Source organism: Rhinolophus sinicus, linkage group LG04, assembly GCF_036562045.2.
Source record: "Rhinolophus sinicus isolate RSC01 linkage group LG04, ASM3656204v1, whole genome shotgun sequence".
Lineage (NCBI taxonomy): Eukaryota > Metazoa > Chordata > Mammalia > Chiroptera > Rhinolophidae > Rhinolophus > Rhinolophus sinicus.
The window spans coordinates 136,591,681-136,611,965 of NC_133754.1; the positions used below are offsets into that span (position 1 = coordinate 136,591,681).

The window sequence follows — 20,285 nt, forward strand, 5'->3', positions numbered from 1 at the left end:
AAACCAGTGAGTCTGGAGCAAGATGCAGAACGATAGTCAAGCTCTTCGAATCAGAATTGCAATCGATCTCATCAATAGTTCTCAAATTTTGGTATTTTATGAAAACCCAGTGGGCTTGTTAATAATGAACACTCTTGGGTTACATTTCCCAGAAATTCTGATACAGTAGTTTAGAGATTGGGACCTATATCTATAAGTAAGTATCTCAAGTGATTCTGATGCAGTTGGTTTTCAGTCCAAAGAATGATAAACACTGTTTATAGAATAAGGTCTCCTCCTAAAGGAGCATAGTATTATATATTACAATGCAATTTATGAGACTGACTACTTTGTCTATCACCTGGTTAATGCTAAAGCTGCGTTTTTCTATCTTTGTGGGTATATACAGCAGCATTTTACAAAATTAAAAGTAAACCCATTTGGAGAAGTTTAAGACAGACTTTGCAATAGGTGAAGACCTCTTATCATGTTGCAAAACCAAGAGTAATCATGGGAAAGTGGTACAGAAAAAGAGCATTGGTGCTGCTTTCAGAAGAGATGAATTTGAGACTCAGCTGTGTTATCTTAAGTAAAGCCCTTAATGTCCCTGAGTTTCCATTTCTCATCTAAAATTATATAGTGTTATACCTATTCTACCAAACTTGCAAACCTGCATAAGGGTCAGAGTGACAGAATGGCACAGGAATAATACAAAAGTAAAATTGAATCATTGTTAAAAGAATGATCATTGTTTTTGATTGATACACCTGTCCTGAATTAAAGAAATAATATTTAGCCTCAGAGGAATTTGTTTTTTGGAATAATTTCAGCAGCTTCCTACTGAAAGGAAAACTGTAAAAGCATTTTACAGTTTAGGCAACGTGCAAGGAAAACCTTGAGTGACATGACCAAGGATACAAAATTAATTTAGAGGTAAGAGCAGGATTCAAGTCTTCTGATTACTAGCTCAGGTCACTTTCCACCATACTTTACTCAGTTGTCTTTCTCATTCTTTGTTATAATCCAGAGGCCAGGTGACTCTGACACATGCCAGAGTTTGATCACCACTGTTCTATTGCATTAGGTATGGTAGTGGGGTGGTAATAATCGTCTTTATCTTTTATTGCACTTATTTGATAAGCAACTTTATTGAGGTATTATTTACATACCATACAATTCACCAATCTAAATAGTACAATTCAATGGTTTTTAGTATAATCACAGAGATGTGCAACCATCACCACAATCAATTTTCATCTTTACATTTTCATCACCCCAAAAGAAACCCCCTGACAGCCATCATTCTTCATTCTCCCTGCTCCTCCCTTCGCCCCAGCCTCTGGCAACCACTAATCTACTTTCTGTATAGATTTGTCTATTCAAGGCCTTTCATATAAATGGAATCATACAATATTTAGCCTTTTGTGATCAGCTTCTTTCACTTAGCCTGTTGTCATCTTGTACCTGTTTTAACATTATCAGGGTAACAATAGAGATAATTTAGAAATAAAGCAAAGGAGAAAAAAATCACCCATAATCCCATTCTAATACAATCAACATCATAATTGTACTTTTTCCCCCTTTTGCATGTGCATTTTTATCTGTTAAACAGATGGAGGATGCCCCTTACTCGGACCCCGCTCCCCACCTCTCAAAGCTCAGCCAGTGCGCCCGGAGCGGAGGGAGAAGCGGCCCCGCCTATCCCCGCCGGCGCCTCGCTTGCGTCACTGCTGGGAGCCACGACCCCCTCCCTCCTTCCGGGTCGCGGTTGCTTTGACAGAGCGCGATGGCGGCGGCCGGGTCTGCAGGGGCACCGGCGACCGTGTCGGGAAAGCAAGAGTTTTACCAGCTTCTGAAGAACCTGATCAATCCAAGTTGTATGGTGCGGAGGCAGGCAGAGGAAATCTATGAAAACATCCCAGGTCTGTGTAAGACTACATTCCTCTTAGATGCCGTCAGAAATAGAAGAGCAGGTTATGAGGTGAGACAAATGGCTGCCGCACTGCTACGACGGCTTTTGTCCTCTGGGTTTGAGGAAGTCTATCCAAATCTGCCTTCTGATGTTCAGAGGGACGTGAAGATTGAACTGATACTGGCTGTTAAGTTAGAAACACATGCTAGTATGAGGAAAAAACTTTGTGATATTTTTGCGGTGCTGGCCAGGAATTTGATAGATGAGGATGGCACTAACCACTGGCCTGAAGGTCTGAAGTTCCTTATTGATTCAATCTACTCTAAAAATGTGGTTCTGTGGGAAGTTGCACTTCACGTTTTCTGGCACTTTCCTGGGATTTTTGGGAACCAAGAGCGGCACGATTTGGATATCATCAAACGGTTGTTGGACCAGTGTATTCAAGATCAAGAACATCCAGCAATCAGGACATTATCCGCTAGAGCTGCAGCTGCATTTGTACTTGCCAATGAGAGTAATATTGCTCTTTTCAAAGACTTTGCAGACTTGCTCCCTGGAATCTTACAGGCTGTGAATGACTCATGCTACCAGGATGATGATTCAGTGCTAGAATCCCTTGTTGAAATTGCAGATACTGTACCTAAATACTTGGGTCCGTATTTAGAAGATACTCTGCAGTTGAGTCTAAAGTTATGTGGAGACTCAAGGCTTAGTAATCTGCAACGCCAGCTGGCCCTTGAAGTAATAGTCACCTTGTCTGAAACTGCAACCCCAATGTTGAAAAAACATACAAATATTATTGCACAGGCAGTTCCTCATATATTAGCAATGATGGTTGATCTACAAGATGATGAGGACTGGGTAAATGCTGATGAAATGGAAGAAGATGATTTTGATAGCAATGCAGTTGCAGCTGAGAGTGCACTAGACAGACTGGCTTGCGGGCTCGGTGGAAAACTTGTTTTACCAATCACTAAGGAGCATATCATGCAGATGCTTCAGAGCCCTGACTGGAAATATCGACATGCTGGATTAATGGCCTTATCCGCCATTGGAGAAGGATGCCATCAGCAAATGGAACCAATTCTAGATGAAATGGTTAACTCTGTTTTGCTTTTTCTTCAGGATCCTCATCCAAGGGTGAGGGCTGCAGCCTGTACTACACTTGGACAGATGGCTACAGATTTTGCGCCTAACTTCCAAAAGAAATTCCATGAAACAGTGATTGCAGCTCTGTTGCGTACCATGGAAAATCAAGGCAATCAGCGTGTGCAATCACATGCAGCTTCTGCACTTGTTATTTTTATTGAAGACTGCCCCAAATCATTGCTAGTTCTGTATTTGGATAGTATGGTGAGAAATCTACATTCCATCTTGGTGATTAAACTTCAAGAGTTGATTCGGAATGGAACTAAGTTGGCCTTAGAACAGCTTGTGACAACCATTGCCTCAGTTGCGGATACAATAGAAGAAAAATTTATTCCATATTATGATATATTTATGCCCTCACTAAAGCACATTGTTGAGCTTGCTGTTCAAAAAGAACTCAAGCTTCTGAAAGGAAAAACTATTGAGTGCATTAGCCATGTTGGTCTTGCTGTTGGGAAGGAAAAATTTATGCAAGATGCATCAAATGTGATGCAACTATTGTTGAAGACACAATCAGACTTAAATAATATGGAAGATGATGATCCTCAGACCTCTTACGTGGTTTCAGCGTGGGCTAGAATGTGTAAAATTCTTGGAAATGATTTTCAACAGTATCTTCCACTGGTTATTGAGCCTCTTATTAAGACTGCTTCAGCTAAACCTGATGTTGCTCTCTTAGACACACAAGATGTGGAGAATATGAGTGATGATGATGGCTGGCAATTTGTAAATCTTGGAGACCAGCAAAGTTTTGGAATTAAAACTTCAGGACTTGAAGCAAAAGCAACTGCTTGCCAGATGTTGGTTTACTATGCTAAGGAATTAAGGGAAGGATTTGTGGAATATACAGAACAAGTTGTAAAGCTGATGGTTCCTTTACTGAAATTTTATTTCCATGACAATGTTCGAGTGGCAGCAGCTGAGTCCATGCCTTTTCTCCTGGAATGTGCAAGAATTCGTGGCCCAGAATATCTTGCACAGATGTGGCAGTTCATATGTGATCCCTTAATCAAGGCTATTGGGACTGAACCTGATACAGATGTACTCTCAGAAATAATGAATTCTTTTGCAAAGTGCATTGAAGTAATGGGAGATGGGTGCCTTAATGATGGACAGTTGGAAGAACTGAGAGAAATATTGAAAGCAAAACTTGAAGGTCACTTTAAAAATCAAGAATTGAGGCAGGTTAAAAGACAGGAAGAAAACTATGACCAACAAGTTGAAATGTCTCTGCAAGATGAGGATGAATGTGATGTTTACATTCTGACCAAAGTATCTGACATTTTGCACTCATTATTTAGTACTTACAAGGAAAAGATTTTACCATGGTTTGAACAACTGCTTCCATTAATTGTAAATCTAATTTGTTCTAATAGGCCATGGCCAGACAGACAGTGGGGATTATGCATATTTGATGATATCATAGAGCACTGTAGTCCAACCTCATTTAAATATGTAGAATATTTTCGGTGGCCGATGCTACTAAATATGCGAGATAACAACCCTGAAGTCAGGCAAGCTGCTGCTTATGGCCTGGGTGTTATGGCACAGTTTGGTGGAGATGATTACCGTTCTTTATGTTCAGAAGCTGTTCCACTGCTGGTAAAAGTTATTAAGTGTGCAAATTCCAAAACCAAAAAAAATGTCATTGCTACGGAGAACTGTATCTCAGCAGTAGGCAAGATTTTGAGGTTTAAGCCTAACTGTGTAAATGTAGATGAAGTTCTTCCTCACTGGTTGTCATGGCTTCCACTTCATGAGGATAAAGAGGAAGCTATTCAGACTTTGAGTTTTCTCTGTGACTTAATTGAAAGTAACCACCCAGTTGTACTCGGTCCAAATAATTCCAATCTTCCCAAAATAATCAGTATAATTGCAGAAGGAAAAATTAATGAGACTATTAACTATGAAAATCCTTGTGCCAAACGCCTAGCTAATGTTGTGCGTCAGGTACAAACTTCTGAAGAATTATGGTTGGAATGTGTATCGCAACTTGATGATGAGCATCGGGAAGCCTTACAGGAGTTGCTGAATCTTGCTTGAAGCACTTTAATATCACTTGAATTATCATCTACCGTAAAAGTAACTCCAAATAAGTGTTGTGAATGGATTCCATTATAATTGAGAGAACTGTTCTCTCTCTGCTAAGCAGTTTGTACTCCTTCCCCATGTTTTTCCAGCATTAGTCAGTGTTATAGCCTTCTGTCCACCTTGCATGTTTTATCTCTTAAACACAGACTTTGGGGATAACTTGTGCTTCCATTGTCTTAGAATGTTTGTCATCTTTTCCCTAGTTGATGTGAAGTATACAAAGTGTTGCCATTTGTCTGAATTACTGGTGCTGGGCAAGCATTATACTTGGTGTCAAAATGTCATGCTGCCTATCACAAGATGCTAAGACTTCACAAAGATAGGATAGCAGAACTTCCAGGGTAAATATCTTTGGAATTAGGATGGGTGAAGAATATAGTGCCAGGCTTATTCTTCCTTGATAATACTCCTGGTTTTCATGGTAATAGGAGGATGCTGAAATTGGGAGAGAGTTTTGAGATATTGCCGTGGATGTGGGGAGTTTTCTCTGTAATGTATATGAACTTTTTCATAATGCCCTCTTGAGAGCTGGGTGAGACGTATCTATATTCTAGTTCCCAAGGTGTCCAGCTGAGAGTTAGGAGAATTTTAGAATCTCCTTAGCCAGACTGGTCTTTATTTGTTAAGTTATCTAAGACTCTAGGAATCATGGTTACTGAAAAGGGTGTTTTGGTACGTCTAACATTGATAGCATGTAACATACTTTATAACACAGTGTTTGACAGATAGTGATCAATGTTTATGGGAGTCAATCAATGTTACGTGTTTGAGCAGAATATTGTATATGTATGCTATTTTTCCCCTGCAAAGCAGCTCAACAAGAAGAGAAGTCCTAATTCAAAATGGGGCTTAAATAGATTTCTATTTTGAAGAAGTTCTAAATAGATTCTATAGTAGCACAGAAGAGTATTCTGTGAAAATGAAAGGGAAGCAAATTTAATTTTATCTTTAAACACGAAAAAGAAAACAGCTTTGAGACCTGACATTTAGCATTAGATGTGCATTATACATTATAAGAAAACAGTTCTATAAATCTAGGTTTAATTATATTAATTGGAATGTCAGTCTTTAATGTCGAGCTTTTGTAGGGTAGAAAAAAGCTTCTATTCAGCAAATTGTTGATCCAAAATTTAAGAAAAAATACATGTCATGATTTCCTGGCAGCATTGTGAGTACTGTGTATGTAAAGTATTTGGCAAGTATTTAAGACCTACTAAGTACTTAATAAATGGTAGCTATCATTGCTGTTGTTGTTTGTACCTCCACTGTGTTTTTGGGTTTTTTTTATGTTTGGAATTCCTTTTACATTAAAATTTCTGTGATTCGCCTTCTACCAGTTCAGATAAGCAAGCCGTGTAGGCCATTGTGGTCAGAGATATGGTCGATTTTAGATATGCAGTTCCTGTCCATTCCCTACAATTATTTATTAATTAGGGGAAAAAGGACATTAAGTACAGTATAGTCACAATTTTAAGATAAAAAAGTATAGGCAAAAAGAAAAATCCCACCACAATAATAGAGGTTTTCTCTAGGAATAAATGGCAATTTTTCTTGAAATTCACTTATCTATATTTTCTAATTTACCTACAACCAACATATTTCATATATATATATATATATATATATATATATATATATATATTTTATTATTCAAGGACCTGATCACAATCATCTTGGCCTCTCCATGACCTATATAACTGAGGTTCCTTCAACTCACCCATACCTCTTTATCTTAGTATCTCTTACAAAGCCCTTGATAAACATTTCTAGCAGTTTCCTACACTATTGTGCATGCAAAATTGGAAATTCTGCCAGATGACTTGTAATTAGATCTCTGTAGAATTTTTAAGTATGACAAACCTAGATTTGAAATTTGGCAAACTTCTTCACCTAAGCATCAATTTCTCCATCTGAAAAATGAGAGAAACATACCTATGTCATAGGATTGTTGTAAGAATTAAAGAAGATATAAAAAGTGCTTAGTGGCACAGGGTTCAACAAATGCAAGCTAATATTATTGAGAGTCCTGAAACGGTTGGTGACTAAAGTGGAAGGGATATTTGCTGGTGTAGGGTGGGTCCAGATTCTTGGGCTTTGTCAAAGGAAGTGAGGGATGTCCAGACACATTTTTGTTTACCAGTTGCTGAAATAGGACTGATTTCTGCCTTTGTTCCAGTGAGGTGAGGTGATTCTATGGGTTCTAAGATGAGAATGCTATAAATTCCTAATAAGTTACAAATGTCTTAAAAGATCCACATTAGTGAGAAACAATCTTGAGTCAGAATATCCTGACCATTTGGTTATATAGCTTTTAGTTGTAAAAATGCTTCATTTCTAGAATTTCGTTTTTGTGTTTTAAGTAATTCTAGGTTTCAAGCAAGAACGTTCTAAGTATAAAGAGTATTATGTGCATCTTACAAATAGAACGTGAGAAAACAGAATTATCTGCTTTTTAGAACTATTAACTCCTTTCTCCCCACTTATTTTAAGCAATATGTGAATTAATGTCCATTTTTTAGACATTACCTAAACAGTAATTTTTTTAATGTGTAGTGAGATGATAAGGCCACACTAATGACTTTTTAATGCGGTACGGCTTAGAACTTTAAATATTTGAAGACTGTTTTTAGTGCCAAGGGTCTTTTTTTAAATGAGGTTGCATCTCCTTCCTCTATTCTTAGCAGATCTCAAGACTCAAAAATGTGGAAATATGTTCTCTCATTTTACCAGAAAACATGAGGTTAATTTCCGAAATAGGAATTGATGTTAAGAACTGGAGGCAGGAGTTTCAGAAATTCGACTTTTACAATAATGTTTTCTTTTACACGTGAACGTGTTTCATTTGGTCTCGTTCTTGAAACTTTTTACACTTTTCAAAATTCTAGCTTTATTAAACCGTTAGTCACAAGGGGGAGGTTGTGTGCAAAGAAAACGTGAATTTTACAATACGATAGGATTTACATTTTGTGCCTTATTACTTTTCATTTGCTATTAACAAAGGTTATCTAGCAAGATCCTTCTGGATTACTGTAAGTTTTTAGGGCCAGTGAGGGTCTCGCAAAAGAAATACCCTACTGCAGCATTTGCATTTAAAAGCCCTCTGGCCTTTCTGGAGGTGGCGAGTAAAGCTGTGCAGGCGCCTTGCTTCCCCCTCCACTCCGCCTTTATAGTCGTCTACATGCTGATGACATCATTGGTCCGCGCAACCTACCAGGCCTGGGGACCTGTAGCTGAGCCGAAGTTCGTGCTTTCCCGTAGCGGGGCGGGACGCGAAGCGAGGGGCGGGGTGGTTGGTTGGTCTAATACGCATGCGCACCGTGGATGGCGACGGTGCCTCTTTCTTTGCCTATCTCCACAGCTCGCCCCAGTCTGGGGTGGGGGAAGCTTCAGTGCCCTCCTCCTTCTCTCTCTGCCCCTCCCCTTCACCCCTTCCCCCCAGCGCCCAGCGGGGCTTCTAACTGACAGTTGTCGCCCGGCCTGGTCGGCGCACTGCCTCCTCCTGCCTGGGTCCCCCGCAGGTAGAGAGGGGCGGGAGGGGGTGTGGGGGAGAAGAGGAGGAGGAGCCCGAGCCGCCGCGGCCCTGCGCTGCGGCCCCCTCCGGGGAGGCGAGAGAAGACCCCCACCGTTTCCTCCTCGCCCCCTCCCAGCCACTTAGTCGGCCCGGGAGGGGGTGGGGCGCCAAGGCCGCGGCGGCCAGGCCGGGCCTGGCGGGTGAAGAGCGGGCGGGCGGGCGGGGCGCGGACGGGTGAGGCAGGCGAGGGCCGCGCGCGCGCCACCGCCGGGGGGAGGGGAGAGGAGGGCACCTAGGCTCTCCTCTTCTCTCCCCCCTCCCCCGCGCGCCATGTAACCCCGCCCCGCCGGCGGCGAGCTCGAGACCCCCGCGCGCACCGAGTCGAGCTAGCGGCTGAGGAGAGCGAGGCCCGATGCGGCTGAGGCTGCGCGGCGCGGCCGAGCCCTGAGGAAGCGGCCCTCACTCACGCGTCCCCCGGCGCCTCGAGCGGCCGCTCCACACAGCCCAACCTGGGCCTGCCGGGGGCATGAGCGTGCCCGAGACGCCGGGGGAGATGGAGCCGGCCGGGGAGGAGGAGCGGCCGCCACCGGCGGCGGAGGAAGAGGACGACGAAGAGGTGGCAGCTGCGGCCCGGGCCTCAGGGCCGGCCCAAGGGAGGAGTGCCTCCTCGCGGGAGAGCGCAGAAGACCAGGAGGAGGAGGTGCAGGAGGCGATGGTGGTCGAGGGTGGTGGCTGCAAGGAGCAGGAGCTGACCTACGAGCTGCAGCAAGGCTACCGCATCCTGGGCGAGTTCCTGCAGGAAAAGCACCGGGGCCTCACCGCCCCCTTCCTGCAACCCTTGGGGGGCGTTGCCACCTGGGAGGAGGAGGAGGCTGAGGGACCGCGCAGCGGGGGCCGGGGCAGTCGCTCCCTCCCGCAGCAGCCGGGGCAGGGCATGTGTCTGCTGAAGATGGAGGAGAAGTTCACTAGCGGCCAGTACGGGGGCATCACCGAGTTCGTGGCCGACTTCAGGTCGATGCTGGAGATGTGCTACCGCCTTCATGGAGTGGACCATTGGATGTCCAGACAGGGCCAGAAGCTGGAGATGATGCTGGAGCAGAAGTTGGCGCTTCTCTCTCGGTAAGTGAGCCCAGTCTCAGGTGGGACTGAAGGACTGACACAAACACACCCTCGCACGTGTCCGAGGATGGGTTGGGCCAGGGGACTGGGGGCGTCGCTGATAGGTGCTGAGTCTGTGCTGGAGAACCCAGGGAGGAGGAGCAGCGCTGGGCAGGGTCCCTCTGGGGTGTGGTGGGTGTGAGCCAAAGAACACAGCACCCAACTGAAAAGCTGAGAAGGAAGCCGAGGCCAGAGCGCTGAAGAGCAGGTGAAGTTTGTAGATGAAAAGTGAAATGGTGCCCGTAGGAAGAATTACAGGGCCAGGCAGAGGAAAAGTTTTAGTGGAATGGAAGTTGGACCCGCAACTTTTAGACTTCTTTTTAGCATGAGAGTTTTAAAAGTTTTAGGATAAAATATCGTTAGAAAAATAATTTTAGTTTATGTAAACAGGTGGTTGTTGCAAACCAGTAAAAATAATCGTTTCATTTTACTACCCATCGCGGCCATCGGAGATTTATGAAGTGTTACTAAATGATTAAGGATTCCTCTGGTGTACTCCTGATTTTTTCTCTCAGCTTCATCTGAGGAGACTGAATTTTTGCAATGATAGTGGGTGCATCAGTGCAAAATTGTTAGTACATTTAGATGTTTGTGTTTATTCTACAAGAAATCATAGGCTATTTAGGTGGCACCCTGCTCTTGGTGTACTTCACCCATATAGCCAGTCAGTTTTTCTTTAGTAAGAGGAAATAACGGGAGCTACTGAGATAAACTTATTAACTTATAATTATAATTGATACAAGTTAAATTCATTTCTCAAGGTAGTTTTTTAGGAGTAGAAAAATAATTGACTGTTGTTGGAAGTGGTAGTTGAACAGTAGTTTGACTCTACCAGTTCAAGTAAATTTGAACAATTACTTTACCATTTTGGTTTCAGTTTCCTCATCTGTGAAATAGGGATAATAATAGTACCTAACTTACGGGGTTGCCTTAGGTTTAATTGAGTTAAAGTGTAAAGTCAGCAGTGCCTGTCCCATAGTTAGCCCAATATAAGTTTTAACCATTATAATAGTAGTAGTAGTTGAATAAAATGAATATTTTCCTCATATCTGGAACTGGGCATTGTACTAACTAGTGTTTTTATGGAATACTTCCTGAAAAGTTGTGTTAATTTTTTGGTTCTTGATTTGTAGTTGTAATTTTTAAAAAATCTCATCTGTCCTTGGCTTCTGTATGTTGTTTTCAAGACTATCAGTACCTTCTTTCACTGAAAACAAGAATTAACATAGTGCTTTACTCAGGGAAGTTCTATTTACACTAAGGACCTTTTCTTGAATCCTTTCATAAAGTAGAATTATTTGGTAACAATAATTATTCACAAATTTGCTTTGTAAATTACTTTTAATACTTTAGTGACATTATATTTGTGTAGTATATTTGTTACCCTTGACTCCACAGTGCTTTATAGTTATGTCTGACATAAAAATCCATACATGTCATTATTTTTAAGTAGTAAACTATACTCCAAATTGCTGTCACAAGATTTTAGAAGGAAGGAACTATAGAGTTCATGTAGTCCAAGCTTCTAGTTTTACAGATGTGGAAACAGAGACTAAGAATGAGGCAAAAGAATGGCTGTATGCAAGTGCTAAGAAGTAGCATATAGGTTTGAATGAATTATAGGTTTATTTTCAAAAGCAGTGCCATAAAGTATAATAAGCCATTTCATGAATCCTACAAAAGAGCAGAGGGACTATTTCTCTTTTACATAAAGGTGAGTTTCTAAATGCTTTCATTCCCATTGGCTAATGCTCAGAATACCGTATTCCCATATAAATCATATAGCATCCATACTTAGATCTTAAACTTAAAACATCCTGTTCTTTATAAACATAATGTATTTCTGATATTGTTAGTCCAAGAGAGAGAAAATTCTTGCATTTTTAGTAGCAAAAGTAATATGATGGTCTCAAAGAGATGATTAAAGTTTTGATTCTCTCACATTTTTGTATTTGATGTATACAAACATTTCGTAAATAATATGAAATTTTTTGCCAGACCTCACTCATTGATACTAGGAAATCATTTCTTTTTATGTACTAGCCTGAAATCTGAGTCATTACTAAATAAATGCAAAGTGGTAGGTGCAGCTTTGAGAAAAAGCATAGATGACAACTGTTTGGTATGCATTTAGAGTATATAGATGTTCCAGAACAATGTTCTGTCGACTGTTCACATGAATATGATTTTCAGCAATTGGATGACTCAGATACCTTATTTGTAAAGAAGTGCTATGTGTTATTTTAGTAATAAAAAACAATCACTGAGATTTTATTGAGGCTTTTTTTTGTCTTCTGGTATATATTTGTAGTATACTGAATTAACTCTTATTTTCAAATTTACTGTAAGGAGAACTTTGTAGCTGTTCCATATACTCGTGAGCCTTTTATTGAGTAAGAAACAAGGTACATTAGATAAAGAAGATGCCACATTATCATTACAGAGCAGCCCAGTTGTACTTTGGACTCATTGTATAATTTGAATCTCGGTTTCTTCATCTGTACTTTGAGAGTGTTAGGATAGATTAGTTGGTTGTACAAATATGTATCTGCCAGAACTAGACATTCAGGTCCCTGATATCAAAAGATAAGTTCTCTGCCCTTAAGTGGTTTCTAGTGTAGTGTGGAACCAGACACTTAAAAAGATAATGATTCTATAATGGACATATAAACAAGGTACAAAGCAAATTTAAGAGGAAAGAGACCTAAATCTGAAGGGGGGTGGTGGGGGGGTAAGTGTAGGGATGGGAATTGAGAGAAAGGAGGAGAAGGGGGAAAGAGACAACAGTAGTTAAAATGTGTCGTAGAGAAGTTTACACTTGAACCAATTCTTGAAGGAATTGAATATTGCTACTGGATTTTTTTGGAAGCTTGAGATGGGCATTCCAGAATGCTGAACTGTAGTGAATACAAGGCATGAAACTGCATAGTGTTTCTGGGAACTACAGGTATGTCTGGATGCTACAGTATGGTCTACAGAGTAGTGTCAGCACCCCAGGGAGTATGCAGGACGATAGATTCCGGAGAAATAAAATACTACAACTTCAGTATATTCTCATTTTATTTTATCCTTTTAAAATTCCTATTTTTGGTTTGCTTTTTGTGGTGTTTTTAATAGCACTAGTATATAATCTGTAGTTTATAAGTATAGTTTGTTATATATAAAGATATATTAGTAATATAACAATATGTTTAATATTTGTAATAGAACTAGGACTAAGACTTAGATGACGAATCTATTTTGAAGAAAGTTATATTTTAGAAGGGATCTCATTTATTTGAGACAACAGAAATACCAGTTAACATTAGAAAAAAGGGGAAATCTAAGTGGAAAGGAATAGAAAATAATAATTAGGAAGATATGTAACGAGCTTTAAAAACTGAAATATTAATAAGAATTTTTACCTCTTGCAAATTTAAATGATGATATTTTTTTAAAGCTTTTAAGAATATTGCTATGTAGCCAGAAGATGGCCTTTCCTAGCTTTAAAAGGTTGTAATTATAGGAGAGACATCACCAGTGACCTTCAAAGGAGCTGAACTTAAAATTTTAATTTTGGCCATTTTAAACAATATTTTGGTGAAAATAAGCTTGAATATAATATATCCTTGTATATATATATTTATTATATTTTTAAATTTTTTTTTTTTTGGTTCTAAATTAAGTTGTTAAATGGTACACAGGTAAAAAGGCTTTCTTAAAATAGAGCTAAAGGTTATTTACTTTTATAATTGATTTTTAATTGGCAAAATATTTTTCTTGGGGATCAGAGTACAAAAGCATCATCCTGAAGCCTTAAAAATGTAAAAATAGAAGTTTCAAAGTACAAGTAGTGTTGAAATACAAATGAAATTCATAGACCAATTTTAACCTCCTCCTGAGTTAAATTTTAATTTTGTTGACTTGCTTATTCTCAATATCAAAATCCAGAAATTAATTGGGAATTTTAACAAGATGCTTCTTTCTCCCTAGTAGTCTTTTTTTTCTCCCTAGTAGTCTAACTCCTCCTATCCCCACTGGATTGTTTAATTCTCTTTTTTATGTAAATCTTTAAAAATTGAGGACATTTGGTAATCGAATCTGGATTTGCCTCTTGTTCAGAACTATAAAATGTTAGATAGAGCTTGATACTCCATCTAGTTCTATTTATTATAGTTGCCATTGTTAAAAAAAATAGTTGTGTCACTTAGAGAAGGTTCAGAAAATGTTTAAGTGCAGTGATAATAGGATGAAGGATTTGAATTAACAAGATATTTATTGAGTCCCTGCTTTGTTCTAGGACTTGGGGGGACAGTTCCTGCCCCCAAGAGGTTTAAAAGATGGTACAGTTAGGTTAAAAGGTAAAATATGTTAAAACTGATTCATTCTCGAAATTGTTACATTGTCAGAACCCCTGGAAGTCATCCTACTATTTGTAGAACACCCTGAAATATTGATATATTTAGTTGTATCACAATGATTTTTTCCTAGGGGATCCAAAAGGCTTTGTAAAATTATGGGAAGAAACCTTTAATTGGAGAGATTCTGATACCCTATTTTATTCCCCCTACAAATTGGGAGGCCCTAGTCACCTTTGGATAGTACATTTTGGTTCAGCTCATGAAATAACTACGTTCCAAGGGTGCATACTTTGAAGACTGCTGTGGTGAGCTTTATCATAGAACGTTAGAGGAGTGCAGAGGAGTTTTAACTGGGGAGGGGGGAGGAAGCTGAAAACACTTTATTAGATTTTATTGTAGAGATTATAGTTTTGGAGGGTGGGTAGAATATTGATAGGTGAAGTTGAGGAGTTCATTAAGTAATTAATTAAATTAGTCTATGATAGGTAGTATGTAAAGCCCTGTAGATACAGTGATAAACATGACATTATCCCTTATGTCAAGCTGGTAGGTAAAGGGAAATAAACCAAGATATGTAGCCAGAAAAGTACAGAGTATTGCAGAGTAACAGTTTATACCCAGTGGTTAGATTGTGGGATGATGAGGGGCTGTATGTAGTGGCAGATAAATCTAGAAGGATAGGCTGGGGCTAATTATGGAGATTCTTGATTGCTGAGGAATTTAGAATATAGGTGATATAGATCCACGGGTTTTAGCTAAAAGAGTGATATAATTTTACTAGTATTTTGAAGTTTGAAAGCTGAAATTGAAGGAGAGAGAATGAAGAAAGGAAACCAAGTAAAAGGCTATTGAGTTAATTCCATCAAAAGATAACAAGCAGTAGGAATAAAAAGGTGGATGAGGATATAAAAGAGGTATGTACATTCAGCAGGTGAAAGTGGTGAAATGGCAAGTTATGGATGTGGGGTGTGGAAAGATGATGTCCAGAATGAATTTGAGCCCAGATGATGGTGATGCTGAGGGAACATGAGAGGAGGCATTCATTTGAAGATAGGAAGCTGAGAATTATTGGAAGGCTGCATGTGGAGCTCAGTAGCGTGAGTAGGGCTAGATCAGAGCTGTTTATTTAGGAATTAACCTGCAGAAGGATGACGTTTGAAAAAAATAGTGAATGAGATTGCCCAGGACAGAGTCTAGTATAACACAAGGGGACCAAAGGCAGACTTTGTGTAAGGATTGAGTGTCTTCAACCTGGAAAAACGAAAGTTTAGAAGAATATGATAAAGTGTGTATGATTTATATTAAAAGCTGAAATGCTTAACTGAGAAAAGGCAGTTAATAAAGCTGAAAAGAATTTATTCTGGAATAAGTAAAAGATATTATTTAGAATATAACAAACGTAGTAGACTTTAGTATTTTGGAAGATTTTATTCCATTTGATAATACTAATTTGAGAATGGTGTGTTTTACCTTTTGTCCGTTTCTCATTGTATTTGTGCCCTCGTATTTTTCTTTTCTTTTTTTAATTTTTGTAAGAATTTTTTAGCCAAACTGATGCCATATGCCTGGGAACAAGATCTCAAATACTCCCTATTTTCATTTCTAAGGAAAATCTAGAGGGAAAAAAAAAATCTAGGAAAAAAACTCTTTTTGGAGGGACAGTTGAGTCCCTTTCATAGTTGTATTTTAGCTTTCAAATCATCTGTAGGCTATCTCCATAAAATTAGAGGTGCACAGAGCGAATAATAGCCATTTAATTTCTAAGGAACTTGCATAGTAATAGGAATCTTTAAAATACCTATTAAGTTACTTGAGATGGTTCTTTTTTTTTTTTTTTTTTTTTTTAATTGGGAAAGATAATAAACCCCTTTGGTAGTATTGTCTGTCACATAGCCCTTTGTATATCATCTTCCACCTGGGACCTATGAATGTTCCAGAGTTAATCATGCTTAAAAGTAAGGTTATTAAGCATATACTCGTACACTTTGAAAAAAGACTTAGGAAAATCAACAAAGTGTTAATAGTGGTTGTTATTTTGTAAGTAGAAAGAGACTGGGTATTTTTCATTTTCTTTTAACTTTTCTGAATGTCCTAGATTTTCTACAGTAAGCATATTACTTTTATGGTTAAAGATTTTATTTAAAGGAAATTAGTATTTACAACTTTGAATAAACTATACCAGTAAAAAATTGGGTTAAAAATATGCATCACCAAAGTTGTAAGACAGTAGTACACTCGTGTTGAATGTTGTAACTGGGTAGTGGAACTGTGGGTGATGTTTAATTTTCCTTTGCATTCTTTCTAATTTTTTTCTACAGTGACCATGTGTTACTATTGTTATTTTAATACTATTCAAAATGTAAAATCTATAGATTTTGTAGGTACAGTGTTAAGGACTTGAAATAGCGAGTGCTAAGAACTCACGTTAAACTTTCATATTTAAAGCATTTGAGTACAGCTATCTGAAGGCACCTTCAGACAAAAGTAACTTCTGATAGCTTTTATATCTCTTTAAATGTTTGTCTAGGAAGTCAGACTTGTTCATTTCTGTGTAGGCTTCCCATTACAAGATTTAAAAAAAAGATGAGAATACAGATTGAGATAAACCAGTTTAAGGTAAAACTATTTAACTATAAACAAACCTCTTGCTATTTTGTAAGTACTAATATTGTTCTTCTGTGAGAGTTTAAGCCTTCTAAATTTGAGTTAGTGATAAAACACTGTCAAGATATAATGCAGAAAGTGTTTGAACTGTTATTTAGCACAGGAAGTATTTTATTTGGGGGATCTTATCTCTTTCCAAAGGATAGCATCCACTTTGTCTCAGGTACATCTAATTTGCTAGACATCAGCTTTCTTTCAAATGGTAAACCTCAATTTATAACTACATTTGGGTTTGCAAAAGCTTTAAAGGTGAACAGTTTTATTTAAATTTTGTAATGTATACTACCTTAGTGCATTGACTTATGGTAGTGGTGTACATTCTCAGTTCTTTTATTTGATACCAGAAAGAAAATCCCTTCCACAAAATGTGCATACCGGTAGAATATTGGGATTATTTTCCCTGTGGCGTCTCATGTTTTATGTTTTTAAACTGCTTTTCAATTTCTGTGGTACATTGCCTAACAGAGTAAGGAACACCAAAATTCTGCTAAATACACAATTCCTGGTGAATTCAAGGGGCTTTTCTCTTGTTTGTTTTAAAAATAAGAACAGAGTCCACTTCATTTGCAGTAAAGGAGAGAAACAGACCATCTGAAATATGTATTACATAGAAATATTTTCCCATAGAAATAGTTATATAAATTGTTTTCATGTTAATCCATAAGCGCAATTTTCAACATCTGGTAACTTCCTTCCTTCATAACATTTATTGAAACCTAACATATGATTTAATTACATATACCTTTTTCTCCTCTCACTAAAATGTAAAATCTATGAGGGCAGGGACTTTTTCTGCTTAGTTTATTGCTGTTTGATTTCTATAAATGTTGACTTGAAATTAAGCAGTAAGTGGTTATAAGATCTACAGGTCATTTTAAAAGGTTTTGAGGAGCAGTGTCTCTCTCTCAAACAGTGTTTCCCAGATTGCCAGCATTAGAATGCTGTTGAAAAGTCAATCCTGGGCCCCAGAATAGCATGTTTAAAGTTGTTAACTCATTCTCAGAGTGGGATCTTAGGAATCTGCATTTTTAAAAAGCTCCCTAATTGATTTTTATACACAATAAAGTTTGAAGTCAGATGCTTCAGCATATAGTAACATTGTTTCATGTTTGATTTCACTTCACAGTTTAGAGTTTTCCTTTCATTGGAGTAATTTTTAGCCCTGCTTTTATACTTGTTAACGCTTACTAGCATTGTATTTTGGGTTATAGTTGGAATGAAGGGAAGGCAGCAGAGAAGTGAGAAGTAGACTCACACTCATGTCTTTATGTGGAATATAACTTAATGAGGTAACTGGTAAAAAGTGAGAGCGTGTTGGGGAGTGGGATAGGTAAGGAGACATGATATGATACTAGGTAGGTGTTTGAATTATTAGGTTGGTGCAAAAGTAATTGTGTAAAAGGTTAATTGCAAAAATCTGCAGTTACTTTTGCACCAACCTGTATTTCTCCATAAAAAAAATGGAGAAACATTGAAATTTCATGAATTTGTCATAGACGGTTACACAAAGCAATCTCTATTTTTAGATTGGTTTTTACATAGTTTTTAAACTTTTTATCAAAATTTGTAACATATGAAAAAGCAAAACAATATTTGAACCCTCATGTGCCCATTACCCAGTCTCCAACAGTATTCATTCATGGCTGGTTCTGCCCCATCTGTACCTTCTATATTCCTTCCTTCTGTATTATTTTTAGCAAATCATTGACAGCAGGTTATTCTATAAACACTTCAGTTTTTAACTCTCAGAGATGAGGACCCTCTTGTTTACAATGTAACTACCATACCATGTCAAACCAAAAAATTTTCCTTCATAGCAAATAGCCAGTCAGTGTTCACATTTCAAATTGTTTGAAAAATTATAATTTAAAAATGTTTTTATTGTTTGGATCATGATCCAAATAAATTCAAACTTTGTGATTGGTTCATATGTTTTTAATTTATAGATTTCCCTTTCCTCTCCTTTCTTTTCTCCCTCCACTCCTACCCCCCACCCTTCTTTCTTGCAAGGATTTTGTTGAAGAAACAAGGTTGTTTGTCTGGAGTCTCCTATAGTCTTGGGTTTTGCTGATAGCATCCCATTTTTTTGTCCTCTGTATTTCCTATAAATTGATAGTTTGTTCTAGAAGCTCCATAAAATTCAGGACCACCTGTTTTTGGAGGTGGGGGGGACAAGTCTACCTCCTTAGGTAATGTGTTCATCCATCTGTTTCTGGTTTTATGTTTTAAATCAATTATGAATTATTAGGTTTAACACATTGGCACAATGTAATTTTGCTGAATTTGTTAAAAAGTTAATGAGTAGTGGTTTTATAATAAGGTTTTTGTTTATTTTCTTTACATTTAAACTCATCTATTGAAATTTATATGACAAGCAATTTATTCTAAGTTTCTTCCTTCAGTGAAGTTTAGAACATGAAATTAATTTCTAGAGCAAGCTACTTTATTTATAATCTGAGAAAATTGATTTTAGTTTGGAATTACATTAAAGCATTAATTCTATGAGTAATCTCTGTTACATAGAGCTAGTATGTTAAATAGCATCAATATTTTTTTAAAAGCCTGAAGTTAAAAATCCTGGTTCCTTTTCCCATCCACTTGTATCCATTTAAACCTGTTTGTATGATCTTACATTATATATCAGTTGTGGATAATAATACTATTCTTTGTGTTTCTCATTTGATTTTTGGGAGCAATGAAAAGAGATCCAAGGTGTTAGGTAAAGTATTATATCAATTGACTTCATAGCCTTTTGATTGATTTTTTAATTTTGTGATTCTCTTTTATAGCTCAGTATGAGTTACAAGCCTTTATAAAGTTTAAAGTTTTTAACTGGTGTTCTAAACCCCACCTTCCCACTCACAAATATAGTGTGCAAAAGTGTGTGTCTGTGTGTGTGTATGTATGTACACGTGTACTGTGTACGTGTATGTGTGCATGCACATTTAAGTTTTTCTGAAGAGAGGGTGCAAAACCTTACTCGGTTAGTGGAGGGGCCCAGACCCAAAAAAGGTTAACAATCATAGGTTTAACCCACAGAATAAGTTGTGATGATGTTTGGTTAAAGTGGAGAAAATTCCAATTAACTAAAGAAAAAATTAGGCCTTTAACAGAGAATCTGAATAGTACCTGAAGATAAATATTCTTACATTATGCTCATGTTTATGCTGTAAGTTGTTTAAGGAGAATTGCTTAACTTAAGTAGTGGTTTTGTTCTGCATTGAGCCGCCTGCTCCTAAGTCTAGAGGCTTGATCTGTTAGTTTTCCTATGTTTTCTTAAACTGCCCCAGGCTTATTTACCCAGAAACGACATTTCTCTTGTAATGTTAGACAGATACCACCTTGGGTGGCTGTACTCCTCAGCGCTTCTGTAGTATGACTGCCGCTAGCCAGGGAGTTGATCTGGTCTTGTAAATCACTAGAGGGAAAATGTCTTGGAAATAGCTCTCTTGGTATTCTAGAACTCTGAAAGACTTAGTAT

At 38.2% G+C, this 20,285-nt stretch overlaps 2 protein-coding genes across 5 annotated transcripts in view; both read left to right on the plus strand.

The window, feature by feature from the left end:
- Window positions 1-1,633: 1,633 nt before the first annotated feature.
- On the plus strand, window positions 1,634-6,390 carry RANBP6 (RAN binding protein 6). The gene has a single exon (XM_019727145.2). The coding sequence runs from the start codon at window positions 1,766-1,768 to the stop codon at window positions 5,081-5,083; it is 3,318 nt and encodes a 1,105-aa protein (XP_019582704.1). The 5' UTR covers window positions 1,634-1,765; the 3' UTR covers window positions 5,084-6,390.
- A 2,037-nt stretch (window positions 6,391-8,427) lies between these two features.
- Window positions 8,428-20,285, plus strand: part of BRD10 (bromodomain containing 10) — an 82,804-nt gene continuing 70,946 nt past the window's right edge. For all 4 annotated transcript variants that reach the window (XM_019727147.2, XM_019727148.2, XM_019727149.2 and 1 more), the window contains exon 1: window positions 8,428-9,761. In XM_019727147.2, coding sequence (XP_019582706.2) covers window positions 9,169-9,761 — 593 coding nt within the window. In that variant the 5' untranslated portion in view covers window positions 8,428-9,168. The remainder of the gene's footprint in view (window positions 9,762-20,285) is intronic.

Bases quoted from the DNA above. Each gene is read 5' to 3' on its own strand.
- RANBP6 (XM_019727145.2), top strand. From the start codon at position 1,766: ATGGCGGCGGCCGGGTCTGCAGGGGCACCGGCGACCGTGTCGGGAAAG.